This window comes from Colletes latitarsis, chromosome 5, assembly GCF_051014445.1.
Source record: "Colletes latitarsis isolate SP2378_abdomen chromosome 5, iyColLati1, whole genome shotgun sequence".
Taxonomy (NCBI): Eukaryota; Metazoa; Arthropoda; class Insecta; order Hymenoptera; family Colletidae; genus Colletes; species Colletes latitarsis.
In genome coordinates this window covers 27,761,873-27,779,029 of record NC_135138.1, presented here as the reverse complement: position 1 = coordinate 27,779,029, position 17,157 = coordinate 27,761,873, and the positions used below count along the sequence as shown (strand labels likewise).

The 17,157-nt window shown below is 35.3% G+C and overlaps 1 protein-coding gene across 50 annotated transcripts in view; it reads left to right on the top strand.

Moving 5' to 3' along the window:
• The window catches only part of Slo (calcium-activated potassium channel slo), a 121,563-nt gene that overhangs the window by 45,615 nt on the left and 58,791 nt on the right, over positions 1-17,157 (top strand). For 13 of the 50 annotated variants that reach the window (XM_076764779.1, XM_076764777.1, XM_076764762.1 and 10 more), the window contains exon 7: positions 4,481-4,572. The exons of 31 other annotated variants lie outside the window; for them this stretch is intronic. In XM_076764779.1, coding sequence (XP_076620894.1) covers positions 4,481-4,572 — 92 coding nt within the window. Of the gene's footprint in view, positions 1-4,480; positions 4,573-11,428; positions 11,521-17,157 lie in introns of all 50 variants that reach the window. 6 more of the 50 variants (XM_076764740.1, XM_076764782.1, XM_076764738.1 and 3 more) reach the window with 1 other exon arrangement.

The following is a 17,157-nucleotide window of genomic DNA, read 5'->3' as shown; positions in this document are numbered from 1 at the left end:
ACTTTCTCACTCCAGGACACTTTTCTCGATCACTCATCCAGAATATTTTACAAAATTGCCGTTATTCGGACGATAAGAAATTATTATTGATATTCATATATTTTTCGGTAAAGCCGTTTAGTTCCTTTGTTTATTGATAATTAATGGAAACAATGTCCTCGTACCGTTTAAAGATGAGTTTGTTTTGGAACCTTCTCAAGCTGTTTGGCACTTGGTTGGAAGTATGATGTCACAGAGACCCGATGTGTTATATGCGATTTGAGCATCAAAGAACCGCTTCAAACCGAATTCAATATACTCTGTACGTAAGAGATGTTGAATCAAACTGGATTGTAGACCGAAAGAAAAATTTATGAATGAATTAATCCGTTTTTGAAATCGTCTGCAAGGAAAATTATGAAACTTTGACAACACGTAGAGGATAATTTAGTGATATATTATATATTTCTTCCGTTGGTTAAATGAAAGCTGAGTTACTTTTTGTTTTCAGTTTATAAATGCAAACGAAAATTAACGTCATAGAATTCTACAGAGAAATATTTATTTTAATTCGGTGCTTTAAACAAAAGTAAATACACGTCTTTTGACATTTTTTTGAATTATATGAGTATGTTACTGTAAATAATTAGCCGTAAATAATACAAAGAAGATTTAGTATGTTTAATACGATTTCATTATTATGAACTTCTAATTAATGGCATAACATACTTTTTTGAAAAATTTCGTAATTATGAAGAATACTTCGTAATACAAGGATTAAATTAATAGAGTTCCGTAAGATGTTCATTAAAATTATTATAATCAATTTGTATGAGAAAGTTTAAAGAATTATTTTCGACAAAACAATAAAGTAACGTATTAGTAAAATATTCTTTACGTGCTTCTAAAGCTTCATAATGTTTTAATTACCGGCTTGGGAATCTTTCCTTATTAATAAAGTCCTGGAGTCTTAGTATATTAACAAGATTTTTAAAAATTATAGTTACAGTTTAAAAATTTATTTCCGAGCTTCGTTGTTTCGTTGCTTTGTTATAGTATTCTGCGTGGGGTGTCCATGTACGAAAGAACACTAATTTAGAATGAGAAAAATTTAATTTTATATACAAGAATTGGAACATTATTCAAAGAATATAACGTACAAAGCTTTATAGAAACTAGTTTTTATAAAATTATAATTTTTATTTAGTGTCCTCTCGTTTAGGAAAATTTTCGAAAAATCAACATCTATCACGATTATTTTACTTTCTTCTAAATTCGACGCAATAAAATTCGATATACAAACACCTCCTCCTACTATACATTATTTTATTGTGAACTTTTGTTTAATCGCAGTGTCTTTAGTTGCCTGAAATGTCTAACAATAGAAAGAGAGTGCATATTTGTGGATTACTTGTAACATGATTCAAAATTGAAGGGAGCACTATGAGATCCAAACGTTTGAGCAGAAATTGTGCCACTTTGAAATTTATTAATGAAATTACACTAACAGTTCACAGTGGGTCGTTGATTCTTGTAGTATTACAGTATTAAAAAACATTAGATTTAGTAAAATTGCAAGAACGTAGTAGCGCTTCCCTCGTTGCAATCCTGTATATTAAAACAAACTGATAAATACCATGATAAAATGGTAAAATGGAATGCACGTATCCAAACGTTGAATGCAAAATTTGGTACCTGATTTTGAACAACAAAGGTAGGGGTCTGCCTAACTCTAAACATGCACGAAGACATATATATTTAACCTTCTAGATGTTTCAGTATGCTTCGTTTGCTACCATTAGTCGAAACGCAGTGCTCAAGCTTCCCTGATTTCTGTTTTCTGCTTTATATCCAAGAATGTGACTTGTCCCTTTGTTTCCTTTCTGTAATTCTCTGCCTACGTACATTTTCACTCACGCATTTTCACTGAAACTTTTGCCTTCGTTATCACTTCCTCTTCAACTTCACTACATTTTCTGCGCTGATGAACATCATTTACTAACTATTCGTACTACGCATCTGCAGGAAGATGTATTCATGGAGAATTTAACATTTTTGGTTGTAAATCGTACTGCCAAAATGTGTACTTAAAATATTATACAGGGTATTAGAATAAAATTTTATTACACTACCTCGGTAAAGTAAATAAGAAATGTTATATAAACGTTAGCGCGAGTATAAGGTTTGTTTAAATGAAATGCGATTTTCTGTTTCAGCGGTGCAAGTGACTTATTTGTTTTATGTTAAATAAATGATGGTTATAACATTGCAGAAGGCGGTTAAAAGAAATATGGAAACTAATCCATTTTACTTGGATAACTTAGATAACGAATTACTTGAACAGATAATATAAATTAACGATAAGTACATGGAAGTGTATATTGCATGGACTGCGTTAACAAATATCCCCACCAGCGAGAAATAATGATCAAACAAATAGTTTATACTCGAAAAGACTCAATGACTTAAAAATCAAAGTCCAACGAACTCTAGAATTGAATCTGAAAGGAAACGCAGATTCAAGGGGCACGAAAGAAGAGAAGAAAACACTGCCATAATGAAAAGTGTGAAAGCAATAACGAAATCGTCGAGTTCAACTGAATTTTTCGTGGTGAATTTAGAGTGGAAATGAACCGATGATATGGTCTGAAACGTTAGTCGTAATTCGCATCATTCGCAAAGATATTTGACATTAATGTCTCGGTAAATTGAAAGCAAGCCTTCATTATCTGACGTAAGAGGTGATATACCCTTATTCCGGAGCGAGCAGAGCGCGCAGCGTAGTGTTCTCGACGCCAAATTAACTGGTTGCTCAAGGCCACTTCCTCGGCTGCAAGCGACGTCACACACTGTCTCCTCTCTTTCTCAACTGCTTCTATCTTCCCCTTTTCTCGTCTCTTTATGTCTGCTCCCTTTCTCGATTGCTTTTATTCCCTCAGTTTCTTTATCTACCGTCTTTCCCCTTTCTTTGAATACTCGAGCAGGTATGTTTTGGATTTATAAGATGACGATATAATCTTTTCGACTCTAAACTGCCGTTGAAACCTAGTAGTCTTTTACCCTGACTTTTTTATTCCTCATTATCTTGATATTTCTGGTTTTAACATAAAGAATGAGATGGATCGTATGGTGGGGTTTACTTCTCAATGGCCTTGAACAGCTAATTAATTTGGCTTGAAGAATAGTTTCAAAATTCGAGGTGCTTGCGTTCCAATCACTCCTATGACAATTCTGAATGACAGTGGAAAGCTATGAGAAATAAAATTGATCTAAACGGTAGGAAGTGGTGGGGATAAGTACGTGACAACTTGAAGTACAGAGTGACAGCACTGTTAACACAAAATCTCTCGACCGTTCAACATGAAAATAATCATGCTTTAATAAGAATAATACGTTTCTTAATATTTGACATATTACAATAAAAATACAAGAGAAGACCACGTTATTAACAGTAACAAAAATAGATAAGTCATTTGCAGTTTTGGATCAGAGAATCGTCTTTGGTTTGGACAAGTTTAATATCCAGACCCATGTTTATACGTTATTATCTTACAACTTGTACTAAAATATACTCGAACATGTTTATAATACTCTGTCAAGAAAACTAAAAAAAAAATGTTATCACTGTGAATTTCACCTTTTGCAATCTTTTCTCGGTGTTATATCTACTGGAAAATACATTCATTTCATAGCATCGATGCTGTGCCTATAATAGCGATGCCAGTTACAAAATTAAGCAAAGTTACATGAAAAATTGCTCGCTGCAATGATGCGAACGTTGCATTTTCAAGTACTGCCAAAGCAAACTGCGGGAACTGTTCTATTTCACTTGTACGTTTCTCTGTAAGTTTAATATTCTTCTAAACATTACTACTACTGCTTGTTTACTTGACGAGAAATAGCTGTAAGAGCAAGTGTAGCCATTGTAACACTTCATACGGCGCCCTCTCTCTCTGTGAACTTTAAAGCCCTCTAAAATTCTGATGCATGGATCAAAATTTTTCTACTCTCTTTTTCGGTCTTTTGTAAGAGTCTTAGATGATTACAACGGCGTTTCATCGATGCTTTTGTTATCGAGCGCGTGGTAAAGACTCGCGACGAAGTCGTGGCGAAAGTTACCGCAGGATTTACAGTATTTTCGCGATTCTAGTCTCACTGTCGTCGGATCTCCCCTGACATTAGGCGTCGCGTCACTTTCGTTGCTCGATACGAGCGCGAGTATGACAGTGATTGGCACTTTTTTCATGAATACAACGACACATGCGTAACGGATAGGGAAACGCAGTCGTTGCCCCAAAGAAACCGCCATTTCTCTGCCCCCCTTCCTCGTTTCCTCTCCTTTTTTCGTTCTGCTGCAACGTATATCCGAGGATCCAGCGGATACGTGTTATATCTGAAGAAAAGTCCCGCTCTAAAATTTGCAACTACACATAGATGACCCAGTTTGTTTTTAACGGTTCGTAGTGGCATAGTGTTTTCCAGTTATGATTTCTATTTGCAGGCAATTTTTGCTAGTAGCATACCCGAGATAATAGAGCTCGTAGGCAGTAGGTCCAAGTACAGCGGCGAATACAAGCGGGAACACGGAAAGAGGTATTATTATAAAATTACATCCTTCAATCCTGTCTCTTTGGTGTATTAACTTTTTACTTTCATTGTGTATATGTATATATTTACATACTTCCGTATGTATTTACACCTGTAACGTATATACTCGTTTTCCGTATCAGTCGCACGCGGTTTCCGCGGAATCGTGTTATTCTTACGTTACACACACAACACACAAGTGTATGGTCGTATAGACGCGTACGCATTAGTGATCTTGATTTAACCGGTTTTATCAGATACCCGAGTACCGGATTAACCGGTTAGTACTCGGGTATACGGGTAATACGGTTACAGTGAACCAAATACACGCACATTACCATTAACCGAGTAGTGCTGATTAACCGGTTGAAATAGTTTATTTTTCGTAGAATGAAACCTCGGAATGCAGTAATATAGAATGACAGAAAAACATTAACAAGTAATGTCATCGTTAGTAATTTAATACATCATCGTAACGAAGTATCGAGCGCATCAATATAGATTAGTTTAGCAATGAATTAAGTGCAACTTTCTACGATAGAATATAACAAAGTTAGTTTGATGACAATAACATAATAATTATTAACAATAATAATATTATACTCAGCGATTGTGATAACTATTCACGAAACAGTACACGAAATATTACTTTTGAAATATAAAATTTGTAATAATTTATATAATTTCGTCAATTGATTCGTAAATAGTTACAGAAATCATTAAGTATGATAATCAAGTGGGAATCAAAATATATAGTTAACATTTTTTTTTTAATTGTGTTTAAAAGAATGTCTGAACTTGTATTTTTTTATGGGAAAGATTCTTTCACTTAGGGCATTTTTTTAAACTGTTTCTATGGGACGGGTATCTTGTATAATAAAACAGATATAAAGAATCTTTTTGGTATCAATGAACAAAGTATCTGTTCCTGTTACATAAGCATATTTATTTCTATTTTTTATAAATGTTATTCAAACCAAATTTTCCACTTGTGAAAATATTTATTTGTTTATTCTCGTCGAAATATTTCGATCATATTTGTTATAAAATATTAATAGTTCTGTTATATTTTAATTATGAAAATTGCTTTCATTACGATGTCGTCAATCGCACAAATTGCAGGTACCGACTTAATTGCTTTGGAGAACTATGGTTCGTATGTCGTAAAACTTGTCGAACGACCGAAGAAGACAGTACATTCCGATAGTAGTTCAATTAAAAGTCTTAACACTAAACCTACCGACAATTCATGTATACTCATTCTTACCATGACTGTTCAAATGACCAGTCGTTCTTTTTCTCTTTTAACATCATATAGAAAATTTACAAACTACGTTGAAATCTTTTAATTTTCATCGGATAGAAGATGAAGCACCCTTGAAAGCGAATTTTGTTTCACGTCCGTACCATAGTTAGTTCCGGAGAAAACACCTATAATTATGCAAACACCCTGTATACAAATTTAAATTCATTTCCAATTAAATAAACAATTTATAATCCAATCTTATCGTACAGTGATAAAGAAGAAAGGAAGAAACTTCTTTGGGTCAAAGTAAATGTAAAAATAAACATGGAAGGCAGCATAAATTATAGTAGATGATAGATCATTAGATAGAGGATAAAACACCCTTTAAAATGAGCGTTCGAACAAGCCGATAGCGTAATTAGTTCCGGAGATATGGCGATTTTAGTTTCAAGTCGATAAGATGGCTAGTTCCGGAGATATAAAGGTTCGAAGCGTTTGTTTACGTCACGAGGTCAAAGAACTGTTTTACTACGGCCTTGCCAAGGTCGTTGACTGCACGTGCACGTCACTCACGCACGAGAGAAAGAGGTCCGACGCGGCACGTTAGACGGAGACAGAAACAATCGAATTAGAAAAATTACCTTTTACATAAATTACGATATCTCGGAAATGGAAAGTCGGATCGACAAAAACCAAAAATCATTTCAAAGAGGAAGCTTTGCCGCTTCTAACAATGGCTCAGTTAGGCAGAAAACATGAGTGACTTCGGAACTACACGCGTCTAAAGTTTTAGTATTTTTAATACGCGTTGTTAGACTATTCTAAAACAGTAGAAACTGAAAATTCCCTCTTTTCATCTTTCATTCATTGCTATATATTTCCTATTTACATTGGTAGTTGACCAGAATTTGATACCATATCTTGTCTGGTATTTTACAAAAAAATATAAATTGTTTAACCGGTCAGATAATCGGTCGTTGTAGGTTTAGTGTTAAGTAAGATCAATAGCATATATCAGTAACGTTTAAGAAGTACCAATTGTCTTCAACGTCTTTATTTTATACGTTATTCCTTTTTTTAAATAAAGTGAGCTTCGTTTGTTGTTGTCAACAAACAATACCACGCAGGGAGACTCAAAATGATGAAACAAATCATAAAATAAGATACTCGCGTGCGAAAGGAACACGAAAATTGCTCTAGCATTTTGCAATCTGGGGCTCCGTTTTCGAGATATAAATAAATAAAATTACAGTATTAATGCAAAAGAATTACACTCACTCCTTTGTGAGTTTATTGACTGTTTTTAAGGGCTGTTAAAGTTGCTTGATTCACATTTTGATAACTTACGACAGTTTGAATAATTTTTCTTAGTATTATAGCACTGGGGATGATTGAAATTATGACTTGTAAAGTTTGAATTATTGTTGCTTGCGTAAGAGTGCAAATCTAGTTGATTTTAATTATGAAAAATGCTCGCAGTCACGTGCTGGTCAAGGTAACTATCTTGATAAACCGACATTGAGATCAGGATTGCCTATTATTTGGAAACTCGACACTTATTGTCTCGATTGTACGTTCGTGCGAAAGTCACCGCCAAATAAATTGGCCGGTCAAGGCAATTAACCCTTTGTGGACGGAACTGTTTGGCGAGAAAACGTCGGCCTTCATAAGAGGTTTAGATAACATACGATACAGAGATAATACGTGGTTAACAGTTAGGTTAACGAGCCTACAAATTTTTATTTTAAACGAACGAACTACTGTATTATATTACAGGGTAAAAGAGGCATTATCTAACTCCAAAATAAATGTTTTATTTAGTGCATTTAATACAAAGAAACATTACCATTATTTAATTATAACTATTCGTCGACGTTCATCCGCAAAGGGTTAAGATTTAAATCACTGTTTTCCATAGTGTCGAAGTATATTTTGTACTTGAAAGATAGCAAAATGCAATTATATTCGAATGTGGAGAACATCTGACCATTCTTACCAGACAGTATGTATTATCCAGAGGTAGTGAACGATAAGAGTAAATAAAATATATCGTACGAAAGCGAGACAGAGCAACAGAGAGTAAGCCTCGGGCAGGTATTATCCGATAACTTTAATAAGATCCCCGAGGGAGTGGCTTGATCGAAGAGGTGGGTTTGAGAGTCTAGGCCTATAGCCTAGCTATCGGGTGCCATCTAATACTATTTGAAAGAAGTAAGGCTATGGGAGGATGACAAGGATCGTCGACGAACCGAGTCCACGAGGGCACCTAATAGGTGAAGGGGCTGGACCAGCGTTTCCGACCTCAGGGATCTTATTTAAGTTATCGGATAATAGTTCCCTGCGGGCTTTAAACGTCTTCGCGGGAAGCAGTCCCGTGGTGGTGGTATACTCCATGAATTTATTCTTCGTTCATAGTAAAGATAAGGTGAATATCAAAGATAGATAAAATCGTTAACGAATTAAAAATTTTGAATAACGAATAAAAGATAAACTAGCGTTCATCCAGTACTGATTGCATGAAAATTCCAATTATAGAATGGAAAATTTTACTTAAAAAATACTGCACAATTTCTAGAATCTAGAGTTTCAACCACGTAACAACTAGAAGCTTCTCGAAACGTTGCATTTGACATGTAACCTTCGTTGAAAACGACAATTATAGAATGGAAAATTTTACTGAAAAAATACTGCACAATTTCTAGAATCTAGAGTTTCAACTGCGTAACAACTAGAAGTTTCTCGAAACGTTGCATTTGACATGTAACCTTCTTTGAAAACGACACAAATTAATTCCCTTAGTGTGGATATGTACTTGCAGTCACGTGTTAAGTCACCTGACATTTAACCCACGAGAATGAAAGACATGAGTCACGTTTATACTCACGCAACCAAATAAAACTTGCGTGATCTGACAAATTCGTAGTAATAAACTAGTGATAAAAGTAGGCGGATAACCTGTGTTTAATAATTTATAGTACACCTCGATACGTTTATCGGTATTAATAATTATTTATACGATAGAACGCGAGTTTTATATTTCAAAAATGGAGACTTAGATTGCAAAATGTTACAGGTCTTTCTAATTTCTGTTGGCACGAAAAAATATCATATTTGAACTTGTTCCATCGTTTTGGAATATCTTGTATATTAGAAAACTGTAAATTACATATTCTAAAAAATTCACTAGTGACACTATAGTATCTCAAAACTAGAGATTGGCAAAATAATAAATATTTAATTCCAAAATTCAAGTTCAAATTTCTATTTAACGAATAATGGATAAACTGTTGTTTGTCTTTTATTCGTCATTCGAAATTTTTATTTGGAGAATAATTTTCCAGCAGCAGTAGTTACTAGTCTTATAATCAATTCTTCCAGTACATAGTTCCTGTACAATGGGATTTATTCGTTTCGAAGTAACATGGTACATCAAGAAGTTAAATAGAATTGGCGTCTTACATAAAATTTTTATTTCATCCGATAAATCGAAAAAACATTAAAGTCTACAATTTTACAAGTTCTGCTGCAAGAAATTTGGAGAAACATACGTTTCAGAGTAGATCGACGCAATCTCGTCCAACGAACTTATAATACCATTGGGAATTAATTATTCTATCTTCGCTCCGCTACGAATTTTCTCCAAATTCTTCAGGATCCATTCAACTACGACAAAAGCACACTTTTCACCAAGGTTGCACGGTTTGCCACTTTAGTCTGCTACCTCTAGCGTATGATTACATACACGTACACGGACATTGCTTTTTTAGTGTTGGAAAGAGATATATACGGTTCGCTCGAAACACGAAATACCAAGCTGCAGGAAAATACTCAGAGTATTTCTATCGTGTTCGTAAAAGAATTAGCTTAAAATTGCGTTAAAAAGCGAACGACTATGTTTCCTACAGCTGGGTTACTACGAGTTTCTGTGCCAGATACCGAAAGTACACCACGCGAAACTTCTATACACTATCATATGCGATCAAAGTACAAATAATACGCGACATGCAACGTCCGCCCTAGTTTTTGTTTACTTTCCACCTTGTATTCCTTTATGTTGGACAACACAGTTACGTTTTGATTCACGTACGAGCACTCTTGACGGCGAATGATGCCATCGCAGAAATGTTGTTAACGACGCGTTTGTGCACCACTCAGATTGCAAGTTGTCCGCATCACACGCTACAATAGAGCCTGCATGCCAGTTACTTGAAGACTGAAATTTTTACGAGGCTTTACACAACACTTGTTTCTTTCGCGAACGCGAAATACGCGTCGCGGTCGCCTAGAGACTAATAAAAACTAGACTATTAATCGAAGGATCATCGCACTCTAACGTAAGACAATATGTCCATAGAAGAACTAACGGCACTGTATTTTCGTAGTTCAACAAACCCGTGTTTATCTATTATTTTCTGAAGCATATGGTTACTTATTATTTTACGATCGAGGAACTGGAGGCACATGCGGTACAATTTTATTTGTTTTACCTTTCCAGGTTAGCCTGATTCTTGCGTGATCGATATCATCGTTCTGACGAAAGCGTTACGTGCAATTACTTTAATCAACGTATCACAGAATCGAACGTACACGAGACGTGCAAACTTGCGCTTCTAAATGCGCAAATAAGAGTGACTGAAGATAAGTGAGAACTGGTTTGTATGCTCGGAATGTACGGTAATGAATGTTTGGAGATAGGGCTGATCGTGAAGTGAAAACAGGTTCCTAACAAGAGATCACGATTTAATAGCAAAATATTTGTTTTTATTTAACTTCGGATTTTAGTGTACCATAATTATCGTCATAGATTGCGTTCAGTCAATTTTGAAAAATGTATAAAAGTTTATTTGTTCACCTTGATCGAGCAACTGTTAACATCTCCAGAAATAAATGGCCATACTTGATTTTTAAAAATGAATTGTAGAAAATATTTTGAGATCGTAATCTCTCGTTACAATGTCGGAAATAGTTTGTCACATCATTTTCTCTTTCATCGATGGCTACTTCTCGTCGGTAGGGGGTACTTCCGCTTTGATCAGACGCGCGACTTTAACTCATTCACGGCCGCCTTACTTCCGGGATCCAATTCCAATTATCTTTGCGTCTCAAATGATCTCGTAGAGTGATGGCCACTGTCCCCGAAAAGCGGGACGTCTTTTTTCAGCTTCAAGGTAGGTAAAACTTATTCAGTTAAGGGTTTTACCATCAATCCAAGACCATTTGGGAATCAGAAGAATTAAAAAGCTTTTGTATTCTAATCCTACGGCCTTCAATGGGTTAAAGTAGCTTCCGTGCTAGAATAGTTATCGTAACTAGCTTCGTCGATAACCCGAATATCGTTGTCTTTCTTCGAACGTTGCACGACGATCATTTTCGCCAAATTGTCATGAACGATTGAGCAGAGAGTGAAGCGTTGCGAGCGTGCATCGTTTTAGGCGTTGTAAAGAGGCGTTCGGGAAACAAAAAAAAAAAAATGCAATAACGGTGTGACAGTAAACGAAACGAAAACGAATGTAACAAAATACACATACACTGAAAAAAAACAAATATAAAAAAAAAACAAAAAAAACTCAAGTTAGGGCACTGTTCTGACGGCAACGGATGATTGTGGGTGTGTAGGCGGTGTTTGCCAGCTGGATCCCAGAGATCACGGAGCTCGCCGCGAACCGCTGCAAGTACGGTGGCCAGTACAAGCGTGAGCGTGGACGCAGGTACCCCAGAAATCCACCTACGTGGAAGCCAGCCAAAGATACCCCTTGAAACTAGCCCCCAAACTATTGTCCTAGTAGTCGCATAGATGCGAGGAGGAGCGAAGTCAACCTGGATAGCGAAGTGAACTGTTTACACTCTTTTTTTTTTACAATTTTTCCTTCAATTTAGACGTTTCAACACTGAAATTCAAAGTGTTCGATACTTCAGTTAGGCCGGATATTTATGTATTTTTTTTCCACTTCGAATTGCACTTTTTGTTATCTTTGTTTATATCGAAATTAAGAAAGAAAGAAAGGTACTTGTGTAATATTTTTATAGCTATACTGAGGATTTTTTGGAAGACAAGACTGCAAAAATTTTGAAATTTTCGAGCTTTCTAGCATTGTACATGGAAATTTGAATTTTTTACACTGTGTTAGTTTTTGTATAGTGATAGAGAAGCGATCCCACTGCGTGAGTTTAATGTTTTCCTTCGATAACGTATTTTCTCGATTTTTTGTGAATATTTTTCTAAAGGAGAAACAGGTTTATGGCTGCTATCCAGACTTTCTCTCTGACTGGCGTAAATGTTCCTTACCCTTACACCTTGATCCGTAACTGTTAGAAAAATGGCATCCCCAAATTCTGGAATTCACTGCCCCTATTTACCATTTCGCTCACCGTTTATTTAACATACCTTGTGCTGACTCTCACTGCTTTTCTTACCCACTTTTTACCAGTTAGTAAATATCTTGGTAACACGTGCTGGTATGCTTGGACTTTTGTGAAAAGAGGAATACACACACGTGTTTTATTCTTATATACACATATGTTAATATACACACTATAGTAGATGAGATCAATATATTACTGTTGCATATTTCTTTCTTTCACTCTACTTCTTCATCTATCTGTCTATATATCTATCTTTCTATCTATCTTTCTATTTATCTATATATCTGTTTATCTATCTATTTATTTATATATTTATCTATCTATTTATCTACGTACCTCTCTATCCATCTACCTACCTACCAACTCACCTATTCTATCTATCGATCTATCGATCTTCCTACCTATCTATAGAACTCTCTCTCTTACTCTCTTTCTCTCTTTCTCTCTAGTTATCTATATAGCATAACTGTCTACCTACCTACTTAACCATCTACTTACCTACGTACCTACTTACCTAATTACTTACCTACATTTCTGTTCATCTACCTATCTATCAGTCTACTTATGCACCCTTTTGTCTACCCTGCTTCATATCCATCTATCTACCTACCCCAATATTTATCCATGGACTTATGGATTTAACTACACATATATTTGTCCATCCATTTACCAGTCTACCTTTGCCAGAATCATCCATCTTTCTATCCAACTATTTATCCAACTATCAGTTCATCAATTTATCTATCTATCCATCTATTTAGTCTATTTATTAATCTATCTACCCATCCATCTATCCACCTATCTATCTATCTATCTATCTATCTATCTATCTATCTATCTATCTATCTATATCTATTTATCTGTTTATCTGTCTATTTATTTTTAGCAAACTTTATACATACATTTGTTATATACACATATACATCGTAATATGTATATGACTGCCTCACCGCACGGTTTCGAAAAGTAGTTCGTATTCCTCATGTATTTCTATGATTCGTCAGAGGCTTCTTGTTTTGTCCAATTCACCGAGACAATACGCGAGAGTCGTGAATTATATTTTTGTCGCTTTTCACTACGTACTGTTTACATCTTCTTTCTTCTGCGATTTATACAAGTATGGTTCTGTTTTGATGCGGTCGAGCAACCCTTCTGCTCTTTATTATTCGACAATACAAGATATCGGTTATTTTTGGCACGAGGCAGCGATCTGCGCATACAAGCACATTTGTCTATGACTTAGCTTTCGTTTAGTATAGAAAATGGACGCTTTGGTCGTCCGATCACGCAAATTTTGCTTTGTCTTACGTCTGCCACACGCACAATGAGCCAAAAATGTCTCTGAACGTCTTACTGGGAGTTTCTTTTGCGACGTATGATTTCGTATGAAGAATAGCTACGTAAGCAGTTTTTCTATTATTTTATTTGGAACTTAGTATTTATTCTTATATCAGATCTTATATGAATTTACTCGTTCATAAAATTAATATTTAAGAAACATAACAAGAACCAAGTCGAAAAACTCTGCATAGATCAAATACAATACGATGGCATCGTCGTTTGTTTAAATTTATAGTTACATTTTATTTTATCGGATCATAACACTTTCTAGAACCACTACTTTTTTACTGTCTTCGTTTAAACTTGTTGAAATGATTTATATAATTTCCTATTTCGTTGTTTTGCATTAAAATAATTTAAAAACTGTTCATTTAGCTACCAATTTGAATCACAACACATAGTCAAAGGTTAAAGAATATGGAGTTTAATTTGAATTGCCATCTATGCACAAGGTGATTCTAAAAATCGGGTTGGACTGTAGCTCTTTCTTAGGCAATGATAGAGAATATGTATGTGAAGAGTGTTGAATGATTCAACGAAGACTATCTTACTATAATATGTACTATCCTCAAGAATATAGAAATAAGCGTTATTAATATGCAATTATCGATACATTTTATAATATTATGCCTTCCTTCCTGAATCCTTTACTTCATATATTGGATCTATAGCTTTCTTCTGGAATCTTTCAATTCCTAAAGAAACTTTATTGTTCATCCATTGATCCTATACATCCTTAAATCTAATTCTAAACGACATAATTGCCTCTAATTTCTGTGCTTCCCTTCCTATAAATAATTTTCGAAAATCTCTATTATACTTAACTCTACAAATTTCTGAACAGCTCTGCTGAAGGTCCTCGACGAATTTTCGTCGTACGTTTAATATTACAACCTTTGTTCTTACATACTATATTGCGTGCGTCTGATTCGTGTCGTCTGTTTTGCATAACGTCGTTGAATTTTACCAAAACATTCGATAATCTCGATCACAATCTATTGTTAGCAACAGGTTACGATTAATAACCTGTATTCGTCTGTTCTCAAAATAAGCATTTTGAGTTATATGCTAAAAGCATATCGCTAAAAATTACGAAACATACGTGGATGACAAGTACTAGAAATCTCTTATTATACTGTTTCCACAACATGTGAGATCGAGTTGGATCTTTCAAAGATTCACAAACGATCTTTATCTCGTCGTTTACATTTCATTACTTCCTAAATATCATTTCATTTTATTGGTTCATCAAACCGAACCATATCCATACCTCTTGATTCGTCCTATTCGTAGGATTTGAAGTTTGGATTCCTCTTGGAATTAATTCCATGTTACAACGAAACTCCTTACTGTCCATACTTTTTCACGTACATTAAAAAATATTCTCCCCCGCTATCGAAAACTGCGTATTTCCCAGTTACTTATTATGCCGATGTTTAATGTGTCCGCTTTGTCAAATGTGTTTCGCCTCGCATTATACATTATGTTTCATAATCTGCAGAATCTGCATCAGCGACGGAGAAGGGAAATAAAAACAGCGAAAAGGTTCACGTAAATATAATAGATGCTTTGTTTGAACTTGTTCCCGAGTTATATTCAGTTTTGTATTCCAGTAATGTGCAGCTATTGTTCGGAACTGTTTACCAATTTTGCAAAAATACGTATTCGATTCGTTGGCAGTTTTGTTCTACGCGTCGACGAAGTAATTCAATTCTGGCAACGAGCGCTGAATAAACAATTGTCTTCAAGTGGCCTCAGAAATAAAAACTTACAGGATTTAAGTCCGAGAAACGAGGAAGTCGGGCAATAAGTCTTGCACGACCCAGCCATTCGTTAGAAACTCGTTCCTTCAAGAAGTCTCTGGGTACTATGTTGAAATATGGCAGCACACTGTCGTGCATAAACTACATTCGACGTGCAACATCACGTAGTACCTTTTTCAACAGTTTGCTCGATCGATTACTCAAGAAATTAACATAAAATTGATCTACGAATCGAGGAAAACAGGTCTGAACATTTTTCATCTTAACGACAATGGTTCCAATAAGTAGCTGGACATTACTGGAATATAAAAATGGCTGTTAACTTGGAAACAAAGTCAAATAGGACTTTTATATGAACCCTCTTCGTTGCTTTCGTTTTCGATTATACCTCTGAAGCGAGTTTCATGAGATTTGAAACACCTTGTACGTTTACAAAGCTCTTGTTGTCGTTTTTTATTTTTCTGCTCGAAAGTACGATCACGTCATTCTACCTCTCGATGAATTTTGCTAACTAAATATGAAACGGTGAACTCTGATTTACTTTCAGAGCACACCTTTCATACACTTTAATTCCAAATTTTATACCAGTGACATCTATTACACAGCCTGTCCTTGTTTTTCCTTCTTTTTTTCATACACTGCTCTTCTTCCATCTTTTACTTGGTGCCATTCTCTCATTTCTCGCTGCTTCTTCCATTAAGCTTTCAAAATCTTTTTCTTAAATTGTCTGTCCAATTCAATGTGATCGATTCGTAACTTTTGAGACTTTTGTTTATATTTTTACCCGTTTCCGTGCTTATTGTATCAGTATTTTTAATATTATAATTTTTTCATTAACAAAGAGTGGAGCCTTTACGTCGCTTCACCATTATAATTTTGTACGATCGAACAAAGACTTAAAGTAGAAGTAAACAGTACGTGATTGTACTTTCTTTAGAAGTGTTGTACATATTGTATTTTTTTAAACGATCATTTGCAACGTATCTTGCGTTATTTGTTAGAAGTCTATTTTGTGGCAGTAACTGTTTAAATGTTTTAGTATTACGTACTAAATATGTTACGCGTTTCACAATGTGTTGCGCTAATATAGACGTTCTTGATCTTCTCAACAAGACAAAAAAATATAAATTATCAAAACTGAGATAAGCAAGCACGTTAAACTATTTGAAAAAACGTAATGGTAAATAATTGAGAACACATTTGAAACGATCGCTCTGTTCAATGACTCAACGTTAATGTGCTTACGCGTATTTGTCGCATTATCGTGCATATTTTCATAAAACATACGCAAACGCATCGTATACTCGGTCTGTTGCGTTTGAAAGGAAGGATCATGTCACGGAAAAATGATATTCGTTCGGTCGATCAATTTTTGCCCTTCACCAATGTTTCCTGTCGTCGCTTCGAAAAGAGCTATAGCCTCTCCCAGTTATTAAAATCACTCTCTGGTGCACCGGAGACCGTACATCGCCATTGTTCGAATCATCCTCTCCTGTTTCGCGCAACTGTTTCGATTACGTGGATGCAACAATGAGAAATCGATGCGTACAGCAAGACGATCGTTCGATCGTTTCAGGAACGTTTCTTCCTCGTGAAAACGCAGTGATCGCTGTTTATGCGTTTCCGTCGATGAATTTAGTCCTCGTAGAACTTGGTCCTCGATTTGTCGATGATTTTTAAACGTCGTGTAGGGATTCGATTCACCACGTTCCCGTATTCTTAAGACTCTATGAAACAGTAACGCGACTGGGTTTTTGCGCAAGTTCACTTAGCGAATCGTGATCAATTTTCTGGAGAAGAAAGTAGAAAGAAATCTATGAAAATAAAACGTCTTCTCTTCGCTTGGAATCACATTTTAAATCATTCTCCGGAGCAGTA